Below are 18,661 nucleotides of genomic sequence, written 5' to 3'. Positions count from 1 at the left end.
GCAGGGGGCAGTTCTGGTTCCACAAAGCACTGTAAAGTAAAGTCATGCTTGTGACTTACTTTAGTTACAAAATTCAAGGTTTCAGCTGCTAATTTCTCATATGATTAAATATCACTTCATTTTTTTAAATGTGCAAAATAAACCTTATCATGTATGCAGACATAGCAAGATGTGCTTCATTGTGGGAATGACAGTCTTCTGAGTCAGAGCCACCCTTTTTCTCATTGTGTGTACATTTTCAGATCACCAGAATGGCAATGCCCTAGAGCATAGGTGTCAAACTCTGGCCCGCGGGCCAAATTTGGCCCGCAGCCTAATTACATTTGGCCCGCGAAGCCATACCAAATTACTATTAGAGCTGGCCTACTGGTATTATACAGCTAATATATATATTGTTTAGTATTAAGCTTTGCTTGTTCCATATTCAGTTTCAAGCAAAACTTCTTTGAGTCCATAAGAAAAGATTCATTCTTATATCTAGAGGAAGTTTTTTTTTTTCAATAAATATTAACGTTAGCCCGCGACTTTGTTCCAGTTTTGAATTTTGGCCCACTGTGTATTTGAGTTTGACACCCCTGCCCTAGAGCAGGGGTATCCAACTCCAGGCCTCAAGTGCTGCTGTCCTGCAGGTTTTAGATCGCACCCTGCGTCAACACACCTGAATCAAATGATTAGTTCATTACCAGGCCTCTGGAGAACTAAATTACCTCCTCAACAAGACATGTTGAGGAGGTAATTTAGTCATTTAAATCAGCTGTGTTGGATGAAGTACACATCTAAAACCTGCAGGACAGGATGATTACAGTAAAAAAAAAAAAAAAAAAGGAAAATACTAAATTACAACTATTTTAGAATTGCAATCCACTACTGTACTGTAAAGTAGGTTAAGGTTTTATTGTTGTTGTTTAGCTAATTTTCTTTAAGAAACTTATTTTTCTTCCTTTTCAGTTTAATAATAATAATAATAATAATATTAATGATGGATTGCATTAATATAGCGCATTTCATTTTACTTGTTACATTTTTTATTGCGTGGTTGACACGTTACTACAGTCCCTTCTATTCTTGCTTTCTCATATCAAGTCTTCTTTCCCAGTGAAAGGGATCATTGAAACTTCTATCACCTCATTTATATTCTGCCCTGGTGTGGACGTTAGGTCAGCTATACAAGTAACAAACCCTCTCTTTGTGACTCAAACAATTCTGGCATTTTGTGTTAGTTTTTGAAAGATCACATTTACTGACACTGAAACACCACCACTTAGAATGATAAAGTATTTGCACTTTTAATACATCTCCACAGATACTTTGTCATTTTCAACAACAAAGTAACAGAACAGCAAAACAACTCAACATAATGAGACGGGCAACAAGATTTAGGACAGCTCGACAGCATGCCACGACTAGAACCAAAATCTCTACTTCTTTGCGATTCCAAAAACTTTTTTTTTTTAATTACAAAAAGCTATAAAAATTTCCATGACATAAAATACTGTACATTTCACAGGTCAGCATAGTTCTTCCCCCCCTAAAATTTATCTTATAAAGATATTTACATTTGGTAATGTAAAGTCAGCAAATCCCCCTTACAAAAAGTATTTTCCCAATGAGAACAAAAATTCTTCAGTTTCCACATTTTCGATTGAGACTTTAATATCAAAACACACCATTTTGGACCAATCTAGAACAGTTAGTTCACACGTGCAAACCTGAAAAAAAGAAAAAGTGACAATTAAAGAAAAATGACCAGTTGGTTTCAGCATCACCTTCGAAAAACATTCTGGGCCAGAGGCTCAGAAAAATGCTTATTTTTGCAAAATCAACAGAACACTCATCTAACGTTCAACCAGCATCTTCTGGAAACCCACTACAGCCAATGAACACAATGTACAGGAGTGGACCCGAAAACAATATCCATGACCTAAAGAAATCTGCTTGAATGAATTTTTCTGTGTTTTCTGCATACTGTAAATAAAAGGGACTATTTCCTGCTGCAGATCAATACACATTTGGTACTCTAGCTGGTTACAGGCGGACAATGTACATTGGACTGTTTGTACTCATCAGTGCAACAGGCACACACTATTTGTGTAATACACTGACTGATTGTCAGGGTCTTTTCATAAGACTTTGTTGACAATCAAAAAATCAGCTGTAGCATTTAGCATAATGAAGGTCCTTTGGCCACAAATGTTGTTAACATGTAAGTGAAATTTAACACCCTGCACAAATGATCCTCAAGCTTAGAGCGGAACTTTGCAATCTTAGACGCTACATTGTAATAAACAAAACAACGCAACTCTCCACGTTTAAAGCGACACTACAAAAACAATGCCCTGCATGACTATCCCCGCTCCATCCAGGAAGCTAAATTTTAGTCAGCTACAAAGAAAAGAAAAGAATGTGAATCTAGACATTTTCCAGCACAGGTAACACCCACACTACCTCTTGTCCTTCTAATTCTTTTGTTTTTAAACATACTCCTGCTTCAGCTGTGAGACAACTAATGTTCAGCTTGGGTCGCCAAAAAAAGCAATACAAAAGAAAATAATGCCACACAGTGCCACTGTTCTGCTTCTACTTTTAGCCAATGTAAAAAGTGAAGTGAAGGCATATTGATAGGCTGCACATCAGCCTTGTTGGGCAGCTGTAAATGTGGTCAGCTATAAGACTAAAAGACTATTGAACCTTAAACCTTAAGGTGCAACGTTGTGATGATGTATTAGCTCTGTGTACTCACTCGGTAAACAGCAGTCTTGTACTTTTAAAGTCCTATCATCTGTAGTACAGCACGTGGACTGTAAAATATTTAAAGTTTTGAAGCTGAACCCACACTTTCCTCAGGACAAACTAAAAGGAATACAATAGTTATTGGTGGGTTGCTGACGCAGTCAATCAAATCGCTCCACTTACATTTTCTACAACATAGAAGGTTGAAAGAAAATATTATTTTTAAATATAGAAAATACTTCACGCTGAGATTTTAGGGGCTTTAAAACAAATGTAAGCCATACATAATTTTAACTTAAATTTGTTTAAAAAAAATATTTAAACAGGATCTTTTTAAATTAGCTATCAAACAAAAATACATTCTGAGTTGGACTTTTTACAGGTTAAAAATAAGCCTGGCAGTGCCCTCTGGTGGACAGAGTGTGACTGGCGTTGACTATGATCTCTTCTTTGGCATTTCTTGTCATTTTTTTTCAAACCTGCGGTGACACTGCTGCTATTAGCCTTAGTGGATTTTTAAGGGTCATGTTTAGGAATGAGAAAAGATTCCAATATTGATATACTGGTCAATATTTGTTTAATATAAATATACACATATATATTCTTTATGTTAGTTATATTAAAAAAGGGACAATAACGGGTGTCGTTTTTTGTTTTGCTTCTCTTTAATTATCCAGCAATGTATTTCTCAAACTAGTTTCTACTCTGCTACATGTACTGGGAGTATTGTATGGAATGGATGTTGGCACACACTCTCCTGCAAAAACTCTAAATTAAATTTCTAAATTACCCCAACGCCTTTTTCTGCATCAGTTATTTGGTAAAAAGAAATTTGGGGGGGAAGATATACAGCAATCAGCCACCTGCAGCAGGTCAAGCTCTAGCTTGACCTAGCTAAGTAAGCAGTGATAGGCTAGCAATGACATCAACCGAAAGGTATGGGTAGGAATGAAGTCGAAGGGACCTGTGGAAACTCATCTTTTTGTATTCATTATTGTACTCGGCATTTGGTGCAAACTGCAAACTCTGATAGGCCGATAATGACTGTAAACTTCAGCAAGCCCGCTCTAACTAATATTAGGCTATCTAATTAAGCTTGCGCTAAAACCATGGGCAAACCCTGGTTTTTGGAGCTTTTTTCTTTGTGTTTTTTCCCCAATCACCTTATTTTGCAGCCACCAATGGGATAAGAGTTTATCATCAAATCCGATTTTGTTATTTGCTTTTCTTTTCAGCATGCCGGTTGCATTCATTACATTATTTCTACCTTCAGTGTACCTGCTGTAACAACACCAAAGCAGCTCTGTAATACCTGCAAGTGTTAACACTGCAGTTATTATTTTGTCAAAACATTTAGAATAGAAAGTACTGTAACCCACACAGCTGTATTAATCCCCTGTTCCTTTCCAAATGCAAAAATATAGGCAGTTTTGTTCCTTGCCCTTATATGAAAATATTTTTTTCTCCAGTTGGGCATCTTATTTCTTTTCAACGTATATATTTACAAGGTCACTCCTGAAAAAAAATGGTGAAAACCAGTAGTTTTTCCTGCCTTCCAGCGCTTATAGCTTATCTGTTTATAATTTCCTGAGCAACGATGGACTGCTAAGAGGTGTCTCGGGATATCCAGCCACTTTCTGTGAGGAAGGTGAGAATGCGCTTCTTAAGAACCTTATCCAGGTAGCTGGGCATTCGGCTTTTGGCGGGAATGCCCTGCCTTTTCTGCAGGTGATCTTTGATGATGATGGTTTTGACAGTCAGGTAGCGTGCCGGGCTGAGGTTGAGAGAGTTGCACAGCACCTTCTCCCTGTCTGACAGCAGCTCGAAGCCTGTCAGATTCTCAATGGCAGCAAACTCACCATCTTTGCCCTCTTCTTTGATCCCACCTCCAACCCCTAGTCCTCCAGCAACGCCTCCTCCTCCTCCAGCTCCACCCCCGAGCCCCATCCCAGAACCAAGCCCTCCTCCTCCCGAGCTGCCCCGCTTTGAGGTGACCACACTTTTGTTCTCTTTGCGCTTCTCCCGTTTGTGGCGTGCTGCTTCGTATTCCGCTGACTCCTCCAGGCGTGTGATGCCGTTTCGGTGGTAGCGCTGCAGCTCGCGCACCTTGGCCCTCAGCACTCGCTCTTTATGCATGTTCTCAAAGAACTCTTCAAACTCCCGATGGGCCATGAACTGGCAAAGCGCTCGCAGCCTCACCCGCTGCTCCTTCTCTTCCTTGGTGATTTTTCTTTTAGGTGTACTTGGGAGAGGACCTGCTCCCGATGCCGCCATGGATCCTGATCCGACTGCACCACCACCAGCCCCTGTCCCACTCACGCCAGCTGCACTTCCTACGACTCCCAACATCCCTGTTTTGTCCTTTTCCTTGTCCTTCTTGTCTCTGCCTAAAAATGAAGGCACCAGGTTGTAGTCACGAGCGATGTTCTTACGCCGCTGGCGTTCTCTGAGCTTACGCACATACATGTCCACATGGGCGCGCTTCATTTCAATTTCCACATCCTCATCATCGTAGTTGACACACAGTCCGCTGATGAGCTTCTCCGCGTCCTGGTCATACTCAATCTCATAGTCGTCACGTAGTGGCATGTAGCCCAGCTGCTGTTGCTCAACTAAGCTGATATCTAGCGGAGGGAGCGGAGTGGTCAGGCTGGGCGACAGGGGCCCTCCGCTCGGGCAGGTGTGATCGGTCACCCGGTTTGGAATACTGTCAGGGATACAGGCCTTCCCCAGGTTTCCATGGATGTACATGGTGACATAATGTTCCATGACTTCCTGAGGAGTCCGGGATGCTCCAACATGATCAGCCATGTCCTCCTGAAAGGCCACAAAAAGGAAGTTGTTACTAAGAGGACACCTACACCATTGTATTTTTTCTATGTTATACTAGAAGATGAAAGAGTGATGCTCAAACAATCTGTTTAGCTGTTCAAGAGAAAATGAATTCTCATCATTGATATTTAAATATTCATATTTTCTGCTTTTCAATTTTGGGTTGTTTTTAAAATTAAACAAGTTAACTGTAGACATCACCATGAAATATTTGAAAATGTACATTTTCTGATGCATTATAGGGGTGCATAATTTTATCTAAAAACTTCCAAGTAAGTCAAACTTAATATAATTTATTTTACACAGACAAATATTCTAATACGCTACACATAAGCCATATGCACTTTGTAATTGACTGTAAATGGAGCTTTGGAGGTGAAGTGTAACTGGTCCACATATACTTAAGAGGAGTCTCCACATTAACAGATGTCTGAGCATTTTTCTGACCGTTTGACATGCAAACATTTATTTTATACTTGAGTAAATTAAACATAACTTGGTGGTGGTTGGTTTGTACCACAAGATAACTCTGCATATCTGTAACATATCCAGCAAACCTTTCGTGACACTATTCCACTCTTAAATGTTAGCCTTGGTTTTTGGCCCTTTGACCCCTGGGATAGGCTTCAACCCTCTCCTGACCTTGAGATGGATAAGTTGATAACAAAATAGATTGATATGCTTTTGCATTATGAAAAATGAGATTTGATTACAGTTACATTACTTTTCTTTCTGTGTTTACACAGAACTATGCTTTCTTTTCCCTTTCCTTGTCTTCTGACTTTGTTTCAGGGGGCGCTAAAGCAGATCTTCCGCCTCCATCTCACCCTCTCCCTACAGTCACACCAACCCTCTGCATACCCTCCATCATTACATCCACAAGCATCTCTGTGGTCTTTCTCGTGCTATTTTCTTTTTTTGTTAATTTTCTTATAAAAATAGAGTTTTGAATGAATCTCTAAGCTAAAGTAGGCACTAAAAAGCACTGTGACTCAAGGATTCGTGGGATATTATGGAAAGAATTTAAAATTTGTGTCGATTCCATTAGTCTGATATCAAAACAGTTGGTCTTTGGTACACATTTAATTCAGAGGTTGATACACTTTACATGTTTCTTTAATATGCTGCATTGTAACACAAGTTTCAGGTTAGGTTTCAGTTAATAAGGAGTTAATTACTACTTACTACATAACAATATAGTTTTTCCTTACTTATTTGCTTCCTGTTTTGCCCCTTATTATTTTGTGACTATGAGCAATAAAATTATTGAATGATAATTACGATTATTTTTCCTTTTTATGCGACGTGTTGTTGACATTCCACGTTTCTTAAAGTAAATTGTAACACTATTCTCAAATCTATTTTATTCAGGCTTTTCTTCTGTTTTTAACGTCTCGAAAATTATGTACAACGATAACAACGAAAATAAGAAGGAAAAAAAATCATTTTTATCTTAAAGGTCATTAGCGTTATTCTTATATTACCGCTACAAGCCAACTGCTCTTGTTTTTTTTTCTTTTCTAAGCACTAGACACAACGAAACTCCTATGAGTTTGTATAGAAAGCTCTAAAGGTCAGAAAAATAACTTAAAAAGTGATGTACCCAGTTTCCAAATCCATACTGCTCGATAGCATCGAGTAGCGACTGCTCTTCCCTGCTGGTCCACCCTCCTTCTGCCTCTGTACCCCAGAGAGAGAACCGACCGCCGTCGACCTGCTGGTAGCCGTGCCATCTCCGGTGATTACCGATTTCAGCGCCCGCTGAGAAGCACTCTGGGCACAGCTCGATATCAGGGCACTCGGTGCAGCGAAGCCGCAGGTTTGTAACATCTGCAAGGCAGTTAACGCAGTACTTCTTCCCCAAGTCGGCCATCTTGCCTGGCGTCTGCTTCTTGTTGTTGGAGGCAATCCTTCGCGCCTGCGTACAGCGAGCCTCGCAGCGCGAGCTTCTCACATCCTGCTTATAAATATTAATGAGAATGGGTCAGGGCTCCTGTGATTGGCTCTTCTGCTTAGTTTCCAGGGCAACCGAAACAAAACGAACAGTTTCATTGACCACAGAACTGCACGAGCCTTACCTCTGTATACAAAGTAAATATTATTAAAAATGGACAAAGAGGCGGGAGAGGGAGAAAATAAGGTAAGAATTCACAGTGACAGAGACACAGAGGAGAATTTTATTTCTGTTAGTGGGGATAAAAATGAAGCTGTCTCAGCTGAAATGCCCACATCAGACCCTGAAGAAAAGCACTGTGATAGCGGGAAAGTCACAGAAGAGTTCTCTGCTGAAGAGGCCGCCACTTTTGAACCAGAAGCCAAAAGTGAAGATGAAGAGTTTGATGTGATGATTAAAGTCAAAGAACAGCCACTGTGCCACGAAGAAAGTGTGGTTTCTGAGACGAACAGCACTTACCACGATGACGCTCTGAAGCTACATCCTGAGACTCAGGACACGGAGATCTCCAGCCCTCTACACCACGAAGATGAAGAGGCTGAAAAAGAGGGAGCCACATCTGCATGTGCACAAAAACTAAACATAAAGTACAAAGAATACAGACAGCTCCTCCAGGAGCTGTGCAAGGAGCGAGATAAGGCCAGGCATAACAGCAGCCAGCTGCAGATGAAACTGGCACAATACTTCAAGAAGGCTGGGGACAGTGTCCAGCTGGAGGGCGAGAAGCCTGTGTCAGAGCAGCTGCAGGAGTACGAGAGGTACATCAACACCCTGACTGACCTGAAGCAGCAGCTCCATGCTGAATCAGAGGCAGCCCAGCGTCAGGCAGAGGACCTGAGGCTACAGTCCCAGGAGCAGCTGGGCAAGGTTGGTGTTGTTTTAAGGGATTGTGTTTTTTACATTAAAGCACAGTTTTACATCCCATATTCACATCTGCAGTAGCACAATAACAATTAAACTTCCAGTCTATTAAAGCTTCAGTCTCTCTCGGTATCTGGTAGGTCATAGATGATGTGATTTATTGTTTGGTTTAACTCCAGAGTTCATAAAAACTGAAAGAAATCAGATGGGTCTGATTTCATTAAAATTCTGTCTCTGTTTTTTTATGCTTTCAGACAGAATCCTTTTCGACTACTATTCAACAGGTCAAGTGTCGTTTACTAATCAGTAGTTGTTTCACACTTCATTGTTCCCCACTCAATCTTTATCTGCATCCCACTTCTGTTACCAGTGTTGGGCCTGGAGGGGGCAAATACTGGCTATAATTTACTGAAAGCCCCAATCAGAACCTTTAGATACATCTGCATCTAAAGGACAAAGGTCACTCTTTCAAGGATGCTACTGTTTACATTTTGGTTCTAAAGAGGAGTGAAAGAAGCCATCTATGTCCAACTGTTATTAACGACCCGCTTTGAACAGAGGAGGTGGCTTACGACACCAACTGTCTGTCATCTATAATCCATTTTTGAGATCCCTTCCCAAGCGCCACATGATAGTTTGAGGCAATATCTCCCAATGGTTTCATCCAAAACCTCTGCAGATATCACACACACATTTTCACACCTTAGCTCATGTGGTGAGCCACATAATCAAGGGCTTAAATACTTCTGACACTCCATCTTTGATCTTAGAACTCAAGAAGCTTATCGAATGAGAGCTGAATCATCTTCAACAAACTTAAAGAAGTCCAGTCGCTTTTTTAGTCACAAGCACTTGACAGTTGGAAAGAAACACTCTCCGCCCTAAAGCGGGTTTTATAACTTCTGCCTTCGTGACTCTACTGGTGTTGCTGTGGCATAACTTTTGTCATCGGACAGGACGCACAGGTTTGCCTGCTTGCCTTAAACTGACCATAACATTGACTCCAAATCTTAACCCTTAAACAAGCCAGAAGGATTGTAAAAAACTGAAACCTTTAACCTTTCATCAATCAGATGGTCTAAAAATTGCTAAGACTTTAATCACTCACTCCTGTTGCTTGTAAGATGCATTTTCCAGAAAGCTGGATTCCACATTCTGTCTGTTCTGCAAAGACACATTTTCAACAGGCACATTTAGGTCCACTTTTAAAAACAACAACAATGTGATATAAAGTGTTTATGTGACTAAATAAATTGTAGCTTTAAAAGAAAAAGAAAAAAACTTTAGTTAACTGAAAAAAGCCACAGTTTCTGTCAGGAACTGGAGTTTCATTTTACACTTTAAATGTAAATCCTAAAAAAAATAAAAAAATAAAAAAACGCTGATGCTGATTGGCATGGAGGCATTATTTTACATGTCTTTGAACCTACTTTAGGCTCCATCACTGACTCGATGACTTCTTTAACAGCTTCACACTTCTTTGTTTGGACACCAAACCCACAACACCTTTTAGAAAGAAACTTGTTATGTAAATTCTGATTCACAGTCTACACCATAAGGCCTCTTCTTACAGGCCAAACAGAACAATAGCTGCACTTATTACAGTCCCGAGAGATCAAAGTCAAGCTACAAGTAAAAAGAGAAATTCTGCGACACAGTAATGTCCAGTGTTCCTCAACTGACTGAAGAGTTATCAATAAAACTTTTATTTCCCATGAGATTAGATTTGCTACAACTTTACTGCCATTGTGCAGAGAAAGCTGCACACAGTTACAGTGTCTTGTTGAAATGTTCAGTCATTCCTCAGCCTGTATTTAAAAAGGAGCCTAAATTACAACAACAGAGGATTAATTAAACCGATGATCTTTTGTCACCTGAATTTGATGTACTTAAGGTACAAGAAAGAAGAGACAAAAACATTTCAGTTGCTCACAAATATGAGCACAGTTCTGCCCCCGTTCTTGCTGTTCACAGTAACACCCACTGAAATGTATCTGCAAGAGAGGCGGACAAATGAGGAAAAGAGAGCAGCTTTGATTCTGTCTTCACAGGGGCACAGTTATCTTTTCTTGAGGCTATTTTTAATGTAGCCTATACAGGCTCCTGTTCATTAGTGTTGTCCTTAATTTTAAATATGAATTCAACGTTAAAAGCACAAACAAAAATAAGTAGATTTTAAAATCACAGTTTTGATATGGCAAAATGTTCCAGTTTCCAGTCATTGAGGATCAAAATTATTGAAAGACTTACAACCATAATTAAGTTGATAACACTTAAAATTGTGTTATTTTTGTAATTGTGTGTGTTGGAGAATTCTGTCCACAACAAAAATACGACTTTAATGAAATGAGTACAGTGCTCTGTAAAATCCATCTATTTGTTTGTTTGTGTTTGTTGGCTTCAATTTCACGTCAAACATGGGTGAACTAGACACAGACGTTAGCACAGTACATGCATGAAACAGTAAATCATTTTTTATGTGTTCATTTTCTTATCATTATTTTTGCATGTTTAGAAAAAGGGAAAAGCTTTTATATGATACCTCAGTCTCTGCAGGGAAAATGGGCACAAGTGAGCCACACATGCACACTTGCAGGGAAGCTGGATGGATGTGCAGTGCATACTGAACTGTGCAGACACAGTGGAAGCTGTGGAAGATGCACAAAGATCGTTTGTTAAATATAACTTGAAACTAAGTAGAAATCTGCTGTCATTTTAATAAAAATACACCAAAAATACAGTGACTGTACATATAGCCCTGTTATTTAAATTATTTAGCAAACTGTTAATGCACTCAAAAACTGTCTCATCTTCATCCTCAGGTGGAAGATGAATGGCGAGCACTGATGGCACTGAAACAGGATACAGCTGTGAAGATGCTAAGCAGACGCCTGGGTAAAGAAGCAGCTCGGGCCAAAGCGGAGGCGTCTCTGCGAGCTGAACAGCTTCGGCAGGACGAGCTGATCAAACTGCGGCTGAAGCACATCAAGTTGAATATGAAGATTTGCAAGCTGGAGGCAGAGCTCCGCCGTGGGGAGGAACATGACAGGGACCCCACACAGATCCAGTTTGAGCAGCTGCAGGCTGAGAAGCTAGAGCAGAAAAAACAAGCCGAAAAGCAGCACGAGGGATCAGTAAAGCTGCTGAAGAAGATCAGCAGTAGCTTGGAGGTATGCTGACAAATCCATGGATACAGATTGCTTCGAATTCCTTTCATTATGAGCAATAGCAGTGATATTTGTTGTCTCTCTTGTATCAGTGCCTGTCACATATAAAGGAGAAGCTGCGCTGGTGCCAGATGGAGGTCAAGGTGAAGAGAGAGCAACTGACTGAGGTGGAGGCCGTGGTGGCTGGGAAGAGGGACCACCTAACCAGGGTCAAGCAAGAAAACAGTCGCCTACACAGACAAAACCTGAGGTTGAAGGAGCAGCGTGGGCTGCTGGGCAACAGGGTCCTGCTGCAGGACTTTGAGGATACTGTGAATGCCTCTGACCAACTGGAGGAACAACTAGAACATCTGAAGTGCCGGCAAGCCGAGATCCTCTTCAGCTGTGGCGGGTGGAAGAGTGAATAATGACTAAAACTTTATCTCAGGTTTCAAAAAGCTATGAAAAAAATGAGAAAAGGACACATGTAGCTGACAAGGAGCTACCAGGAATGAGAATGAGCACTTGCCCTTAGAGTTTGATTCAGTGTAGAGTCTCACTGTAAACTAAGCCTGTGTGCAGTAAAACTTGGAAAACCATAATCTGGATAAGAAGTCATGGACAGGATTCCATGCATCCTCTTATAAACGATAATCATCTAGATAAGGTGACTCAGACATGTTGAATGCAATCTTAAAAACACTGATAGAAATAAAGATACATTTTTGTGGACTTTTTGTATTTTTATATGAAAATTCACTTGCTTTACCACAAGGTTTTAGTGTTTTTGTCCTGTGGTAAAAAAAACAAAAAAACAATTAATTTAATTTCATTTTACAAAGAAAACATAGTAGCGGTTAATACTGTCACCGGCTGGCTTCAGCTTCTGTGTGGGAATAATTTGGTGATTCTGGATTGCCTGTAGGTGAAGATGTGAGAGCGACTGGTTCTCTGTCTCAGTGTCTACTTTGCCACAGCTGGAACAGTCTCTGCCGAATCAAAGTTTCATACTTCTTTAATGTCACCTTGACGTCTTTGTTAGACTTTCAAGCAAGAAAGTTTGTGTTCAAATTTTTTAAATATTTTTTTTATTTGGAATAAAATTAAATAACCAAAACATTCATGATCGATTAAAAAAAACAACATAGACAACAAAGATGAATCAGACTCATAGCCTCTTGCTCCAGGGTCCATTTCTTCCATACATTTAACTGATTATGTGTATACATAAGATAAGATAAGATAAGATAACCTTTATTAGTCCCACGAGTGGGAAATTAGTTTTGTTACAGCAGTGGACAGTGCAAAATTACATAGAAAAATAAACAAAAAACACTGGAACACTGTTTAAGTGCCATCAGTGCTCGCCATTCATCTTCCACCTGAGGATGAAGATGAGACCGTTTTTGAGTGCATTAACAGTTTATATCGATAAGATAGTGTTGGTGCTGTGGTATGTCCCGTCATAATAAGTCTCATTCTCACATACACATCTGTTTGGTTCTGTAAACGCACACGCTGCATTGAATATACTGACTCCTGACTTTAGGGAAACTCCCAAGAGTCAAGGGTGAAGTTGTTTGTTGAATAAAACAAAAAATTTAAGATAAACTGGCAATACAATTATTTATGGATTATAAAGACAAGAATTTGACAGCAATTGTATGAAATCCATTGTTTAGAAACCCAGAAGCTCTTGATCAAAAGATTCTGGGGTTTTGATAAATCAGTCTCTAACATTGCAAGTGTAAATTTGCAATGCTGATGGGACAGTGAGGTGACTGTGTTTTAATCTTCAGGCACTGAACATTTGTGTCAGTCTGTTTTTTAAGACAGAATCCTCCCAGTGCATGCACATCTCTATAGGGTAAACTTTAAAACTGTAACTTAACACAAAATACATTTCAGTGAGGACCACATTTATTTCATTTGTTTGGAAGCTCCTTGTCCTTCCATATACATGTAAAAATCATCAGCCAATCATGGGTTGCTAAGCAGCATGCAGGTGCACAGCAACTGTGGCCAGGCTAAAGCAGCTTAAATAACGCACCCTATTGACAAATGCATGGATAGAAGGATATAGCTTAGGCCCCCTCCTTGATTCAGAGATGGTGGTTTTCTTTTCATGTAAATGGCTTCCTTGACTCCCCACTCACATCAGCGTTCCTCCCTGTCCAGGATGTGTACATCCTCATCATTGAAAGAGTGGCCACTGACCTGTAGGTGTAAACTGCAGAGTCCTGGCCTGAGATGTTAGCTTTTCTGTGTTGTGCCAGAGGTTGTGTGGTTTCCCCGATGAATAAATCATGGCTATCCTCCTGGCACTTAACAGCATACACTATATTACTGGCACAGAGCAATATAGTACTGTTACTGTTTGTGCCGGGGCACCCCATCCTTGTGAAAGCCACAGAGACACGGTTTTTAGAGAAAATGTCTTAACTGTTCCAATACTCCTGACACAAAGGGTTTTCGCTTAGGCAGCAGTTGTCCTTCAGGGCAGGGATAGCTCACTAAGTGGAATGTTCGCCCCATTATTGTGAAGGGTTTAAATCCACCAAATGGCTACCCTGAGCAAGGTACCATCTTTACACACTGCCCACTGCTTCACTGGGTGAATGGGTTAAATGCAGAAGACTAATCTCCAACGGGATTAATAAAGTATACATTATTTTTCATTCTTCTTTCCTGGATTAGCTGGAGTTTTCTTTAGGTACCTTCCCAGTTTTAACAAATGTCCAGCTGGTATAACCACATTTACTCAGGGCCTTCTTGATGTAAATGGTCTGTATTTGTATAGCGCTTTACTAGTCCCTAAGGACCCCAAAGAACTTTACACAACCAGTCATCCACCCATTCACACACACAGTCACACACTGGTGATGGCAAGCTACATTGTAGCCACAGCCACCCTGGGGCTGAAGATGTGATGTTCTTCTGCTCCTCTGACTGCTGTGTCTGTGGGAATGGTGTTCGCTCTATGTTGTTGTGATGGACCAAATTGAAAAAAGTCGTCCCAGGAATTATTAGAAAAATATGGTTTTCATTTATTTAACCCCCCAAAATTATATTTACAAAAGTAAATCTATTGACTGCCGCAAACATAACTGACCCAAACATGAAATGACACACAGGGGTATATATAATGGCTGATCAGACCATTGTGACACATGAGGGGTAACAAACAAACACAATCATAAATCACAAAACAATGCAGTACAATCTAGTTTGTTAATAAACTAAACACCAAAGAAGAAAATCTAAAACCATTAAACCCTAAACTCAGTATTTAACTAAGTAAAAATACTTTGTTTTTAAATGAAAGAAAACACACACTCTCCCCTTCAGTAGGAAGTGGTGGTGTGGTCCAATTATCCCTCTTTGCATTTAGTGGTTTCAAACCCTGGCTGCCATCTTTTATCCAGCAACTCCCAGGGATGATGGCAGGTAAGAAATAAAAAGACAAAGGTTAGTCAAAAATCAAAGTAATGAAGTGGTATGAATACATAAGTAAAGTAAATGTGCGCGCGCTTATAAATAGAACAAATGTATCCAAACCAATCAATAAAGTTATTGGAAACTAAAGTGTGTTCAAATGAAGAAATGAAAATACAAGAGTTACTTTAGAGTGTGGCCACAGGTTGGCCATCACAGTTGTAGCGTGATGACACGCAGTTTATGCTCCAGTGGATGATGAGAGTCAAACCTTAAATACTGATCCGTATTATTTTTATTATTATTATTTCATCTCATCAAAAAAAATATTTGTCAGAAAAATGAAACTCATCCAATGAGTGAAATGGTCTAAAAATCAGTGTATTTTAGACCATTTTAAATCATACACTAAAATACTATTAGAGTATTTGAGTGTACTGCTGATGCTGAAGAGGGTCGTTGACCCACTATTAATCATGTGCCTCATAACATGAGCCAAGGTGTGAAAAAAAAAAAAGTGTGGGTCATTATCACCAGAGGTTGCGAGTGAAACCACTGTGGGACCTTGCCTCACCCTGTCATGTGATCTATTGAGATCACCTGATGCAATGTGTAAGTGGGGGTGCAGGTGCCTGGGAAAGGATCTCAAGACTGCATTGTAGGTGGGAGTGGTGTTATAACCCACTGTGGCTTACGACACCAACTGTCTTCCACGTCTGAAACATCTTCAAGAAACTTAAAGAAGTCCAGTTGCTTTTCTTTCCAAGCTCTCTGACCTGGATGACTGAGAAGCTACACAGACATCTACCAAACTGTGTCACTCCAGTGTAAAGTTGATATTAACCTTGCTAAGTGTCTTTGAAACAGATTTTTTCACACCAGCAACATTTTGCACCAAAAGTCAGAAGAAGCTCACAAAGAATTTTTAGAGGAGCATTTTATTGTCATATCACTGTTCAGTCTCAGCACCCAGACATGTCTTTTAATTTTGTCACTTTCTTGGGATGCAAGATAGTGACAGCCTGCGTGTGCGTGCGTGTGTGTGCGTGCGTGTGTGTTAATATACATATGCAAACTTTATTTCAAATAATGAAACATTTTAAGTGTGTTAATGTGCAGATTAATACAAAAAACAAAAGACATTTTTACATTTTATATTTCAGAACAAACTGTATAGATAAACAGGAGGCCAGTTTAAGGAGAGTTTGCATCCTTAAGTTTCATGATATTGCAGACCCAGGGCGAAGAGGGATCAACACAGATTTTACGAGACGTTTTGGTAACCAAACTGGCACAAAGAGAAATGATTAGCATTACTAAAATGTATCGTTTTATCTATTTTACAAAATAAAAACAGCTGCAAAATAAAAATGTGCACAACAAAGGTGAGAGGCAAACTAGGATCAGATAAAAACTTGTTTTGACATGTCATGTAAACTCTAATTTTTAAATATCCCCAAATTGTACTTTATTTCCTAAGCAATGGTCATTCTGAGAATTATTTGTTACACTTACATGTGTAATAAATATTTTGAAATGTAAATAAACTTTGTGTAGAGGAACTTACATGATTGCAGTCATTGGGCACAGTGGATCAGTAATGTAATATGAGACGATTAAACCTGGTTTAATTCTTCCACGATAGAACCTGAGGCAACATCCTGGACAAAGAACATTAAGAAATGTATTAGAGTATTTTATAAAGTAAGACAGTAAGAAATCTTTATAAACCAAGAGTCACAGTGATAATAATGAATGTCTTTGTATATTACAAACTGTAATATTTAATTTTATATAAAAATATGTCCTAGTTTGCGCACCTTTTCCTTCAGAAATAATACTGTTTTAGAACACTGAATAAAACCAGCTTCATAATTCTGTCTAAATAAATATATATTCATTTGCAGCCTCCCTGGGAAAGTCTATGCCAGGGTGCTGGAAAGGAGAGTCCGTCCATTAGTCGAACTTCAGATACAGGAGGAACAACGCGGTTGTCACCGATTCTGTTCATAATTTTCATGGACAGAGTTTCTAGGCGTAGGCAAGTGGCAGAATGTTTTCACTTCTGGTTCTGTTGGCTTCATGAGGTGAGGGCCTCCAGCTCCCACTGGAATGGTTCAAAGCTGAGTGTGAAGCAGTGGGAATGAGAATCATCACCTCCCACCACCACCTGAGACCATGGTCCTCAGCCAGAAAAAGGTGGAGTGCCCACTCGGGGTCAGGGACGAGTTCCTGCCTCAAGTGCAGGATTCTAAGTATCTCAGGGTCTTGTTCACGAGTGATGGGAGAAGGGAGCGGGAGATTGACAGACGGATTGGTGCTGCAGCTGCAGTGATGCGGATGCTGTACCGGTCCGTCGTGGTGAAGAGAGAGCTGAGTGTAAAAGCAAAGCTCTCAATTTACCGGTCAATGAATCTATGTCCCTACCCTCACCTATGGTCATGAGCTGTGGGTAGTGACGGAAAGAACGAGATTGCGGACACAAGCGACGGAAATGAGCTTCTTCTGAAGGGTGGCTGGCTTCTCCTGTAGAGATAGGGTGAGAAGTTCATCCATACGGGGGGGGGGGGGGGGGGGGGGGTACTCTCTAAGAGTAGAGCCCCTACTCCTACACATCAAAAGGAGCCAGTTGAGGTGGTTCAGGCATCTGACAAGGATACCTCCTGGGCGCCTCCTGGGTGAGATGTTCTGGACAGGTCCCACCCAAAGGAGGCCCCGGGGCAGACCCAGGACACGCTGGAGAGATTATATTTTCTCAGCTGGCCTGGGATCGCCTTCGTGTTCCCCCGGACAAGCTGGAGGAGGTAGCTGGGGAGAGAGAGGTCTGGGCTTCTCTGCTTAGGCTGCTGCCCCCGCGACCCGGCCCAGGATAAGCAGAAGAAGACAGATAGATGGAGGGATAATTATCTAACTACATAATTTAACAAGGGGGTATGCAAATTATTCAGTCACAAACGGTCAGGTAGCATTGGCTAGAGTTTTATTTCCATTAATAAATTATCATTTTAAAACTGTAATCTATATTCAATTTCTAACTTTAGCAAGGGGAAAGTACAGCTTCAGAATTCAAGTAAGTACAAGTTTTAACATATCTAATGACTGATGTGAGCATTTTGAACAATGTACAATGCTGTGCTGAATAAAAATAAAAGCAGCATCACACTAACTCACCAGCAGGATATTCTGCTTTGTAAGGAGCATTCGGTTGTTGTTTCACTGTAACACGATGAGCTGTAGAGCTGCTGTGAGAAACTGTCTCTGAGGGTGTGGTGACTCCAGGGACTTTCAACTCCACTACAGGAGAAGTATTTTCTGTTGTCTCATCCAGGTCTCCTAAGGTTTGAAATACAGGACAGCACTGTTTAACTGGATGGACTTAAATACATCCCCAAGTAACAAGTAACACTTTAAGTTTACTTTAAACTTCTTTCCAGGAACACAAAACCTCTCAAAACACTATAGGCCCTCCTATATGTTACATATATTTGAGGAAAGGTGACACCATTTTCTATAGAACTAAATCGTCAATAGTTAGTGGTTTGGTACATGGTGAGCTCCAGAGCATTCTTCTCTAGTCTTGATTCTATTTGAGCAGGGATAAAAGCAGAAAGGAAGCTTACTTTTTAAGGTTGTGTTGGTGGAGTTGGTTTTTGTCAATGGAAAATTGTACTTAGTAGTCAGTATAATCTTTTAATGATATAAT

General features: G+C 40.2%; 3 protein-coding genes across 3 annotated transcripts in view; 1 reads left to right on the top strand and 2 right to left on the bottom strand.

Annotated features, from left to right (window-relative positions):
• Nucleotides 1–18,661, bottom strand: part of LOC146523331 (uncharacterized) — a 265,722-nt gene that overhangs the window by 237,040 nt on the left and 10,021 nt on the right. The gene's annotated exons all lie outside the window — the stretch shown is intronic.
• tada2b (transcriptional adaptor 2B) lies at nt 1,262–7,435 on the bottom strand. The gene is made up of 2 exons (XM_085154796.1): nt 7,166–7,435; nt 1,262–5,547 (listed from the first exon to the last, which is right to left on the bottom strand). Exons 1-2 carry the CDS (start codon nt 7,433–7,435, stop codon nt 4,336–4,338), a joined length of 1,482 nt encoding a protein of 493 aa, XP_085010922.1. The 3' UTR covers nt 1,262–4,335.
• On the top strand, nt 7,670–12,862 carry cfap184 (cilia and flagella associated protein 184). Its single transcript, XM_085154797.1, has 3 exons — nt 7,670–8,383; nt 11,200–11,547; nt 11,637–12,862. Exons 1-3 carry the CDS (start codon nt 7,670–7,672, stop codon nt 11,949–11,951), a joined length of 1,377 nt encoding a protein of 458 aa, XP_085010923.1. The 3' UTR covers nt 11,952–12,862.

The sequence above is a fragment of the Neolamprologus multifasciatus genome, chromosome 3 (assembly GCF_963576455.1).
Source record: "Neolamprologus multifasciatus chromosome 3, fNeoMul1.2, whole genome shotgun sequence".
NCBI classification, from domain to species: Eukaryota; Metazoa; Chordata; class Actinopteri; order Cichliformes; family Cichlidae; genus Neolamprologus; species Neolamprologus multifasciatus.
The sequence above is the reverse complement of the archived record's forward strand: the minus strand, read 5'-3'. Positions and strand labels throughout refer to the sequence as shown.

Bases quoted from the DNA above. Each gene is read 5' to 3' on its own strand.
- tada2b (XM_085154796.1), bottom strand. From the start codon at position 7,435: ATGGCCGACTTGGGGAAGAAGTACTGCGTTAACTGCCTTGCAGATGTT. The intron at 5,548-7,165 runs GTACATCACTTT...GTGGCCTTTCAG, and splicing joins AGTATGGATTTGGAAACTGG to GAGGACATGGCTGATCATGT.
- cfap184 (XM_085154797.1), top strand. From the start codon at position 7,670: ATGGACAAAGAGGCGGGAGAGGGAGAAAATAAGGTAAGAATTCACAGT. The intron at 8,384-11,199 runs GTTGGTGTTGTT...CTTCATCCTCAG, and splicing joins CCCAGGAGCAGCTGGGCAAG to GTGGAAGATGAATGGCGAGC. The intron at 11,548-11,636 runs GTATGCTGACAA...CTCTTGTATCAG, and splicing joins AGATCAGCAGTAGCTTGGAG to TGCCTGTCACATATAAAGGA.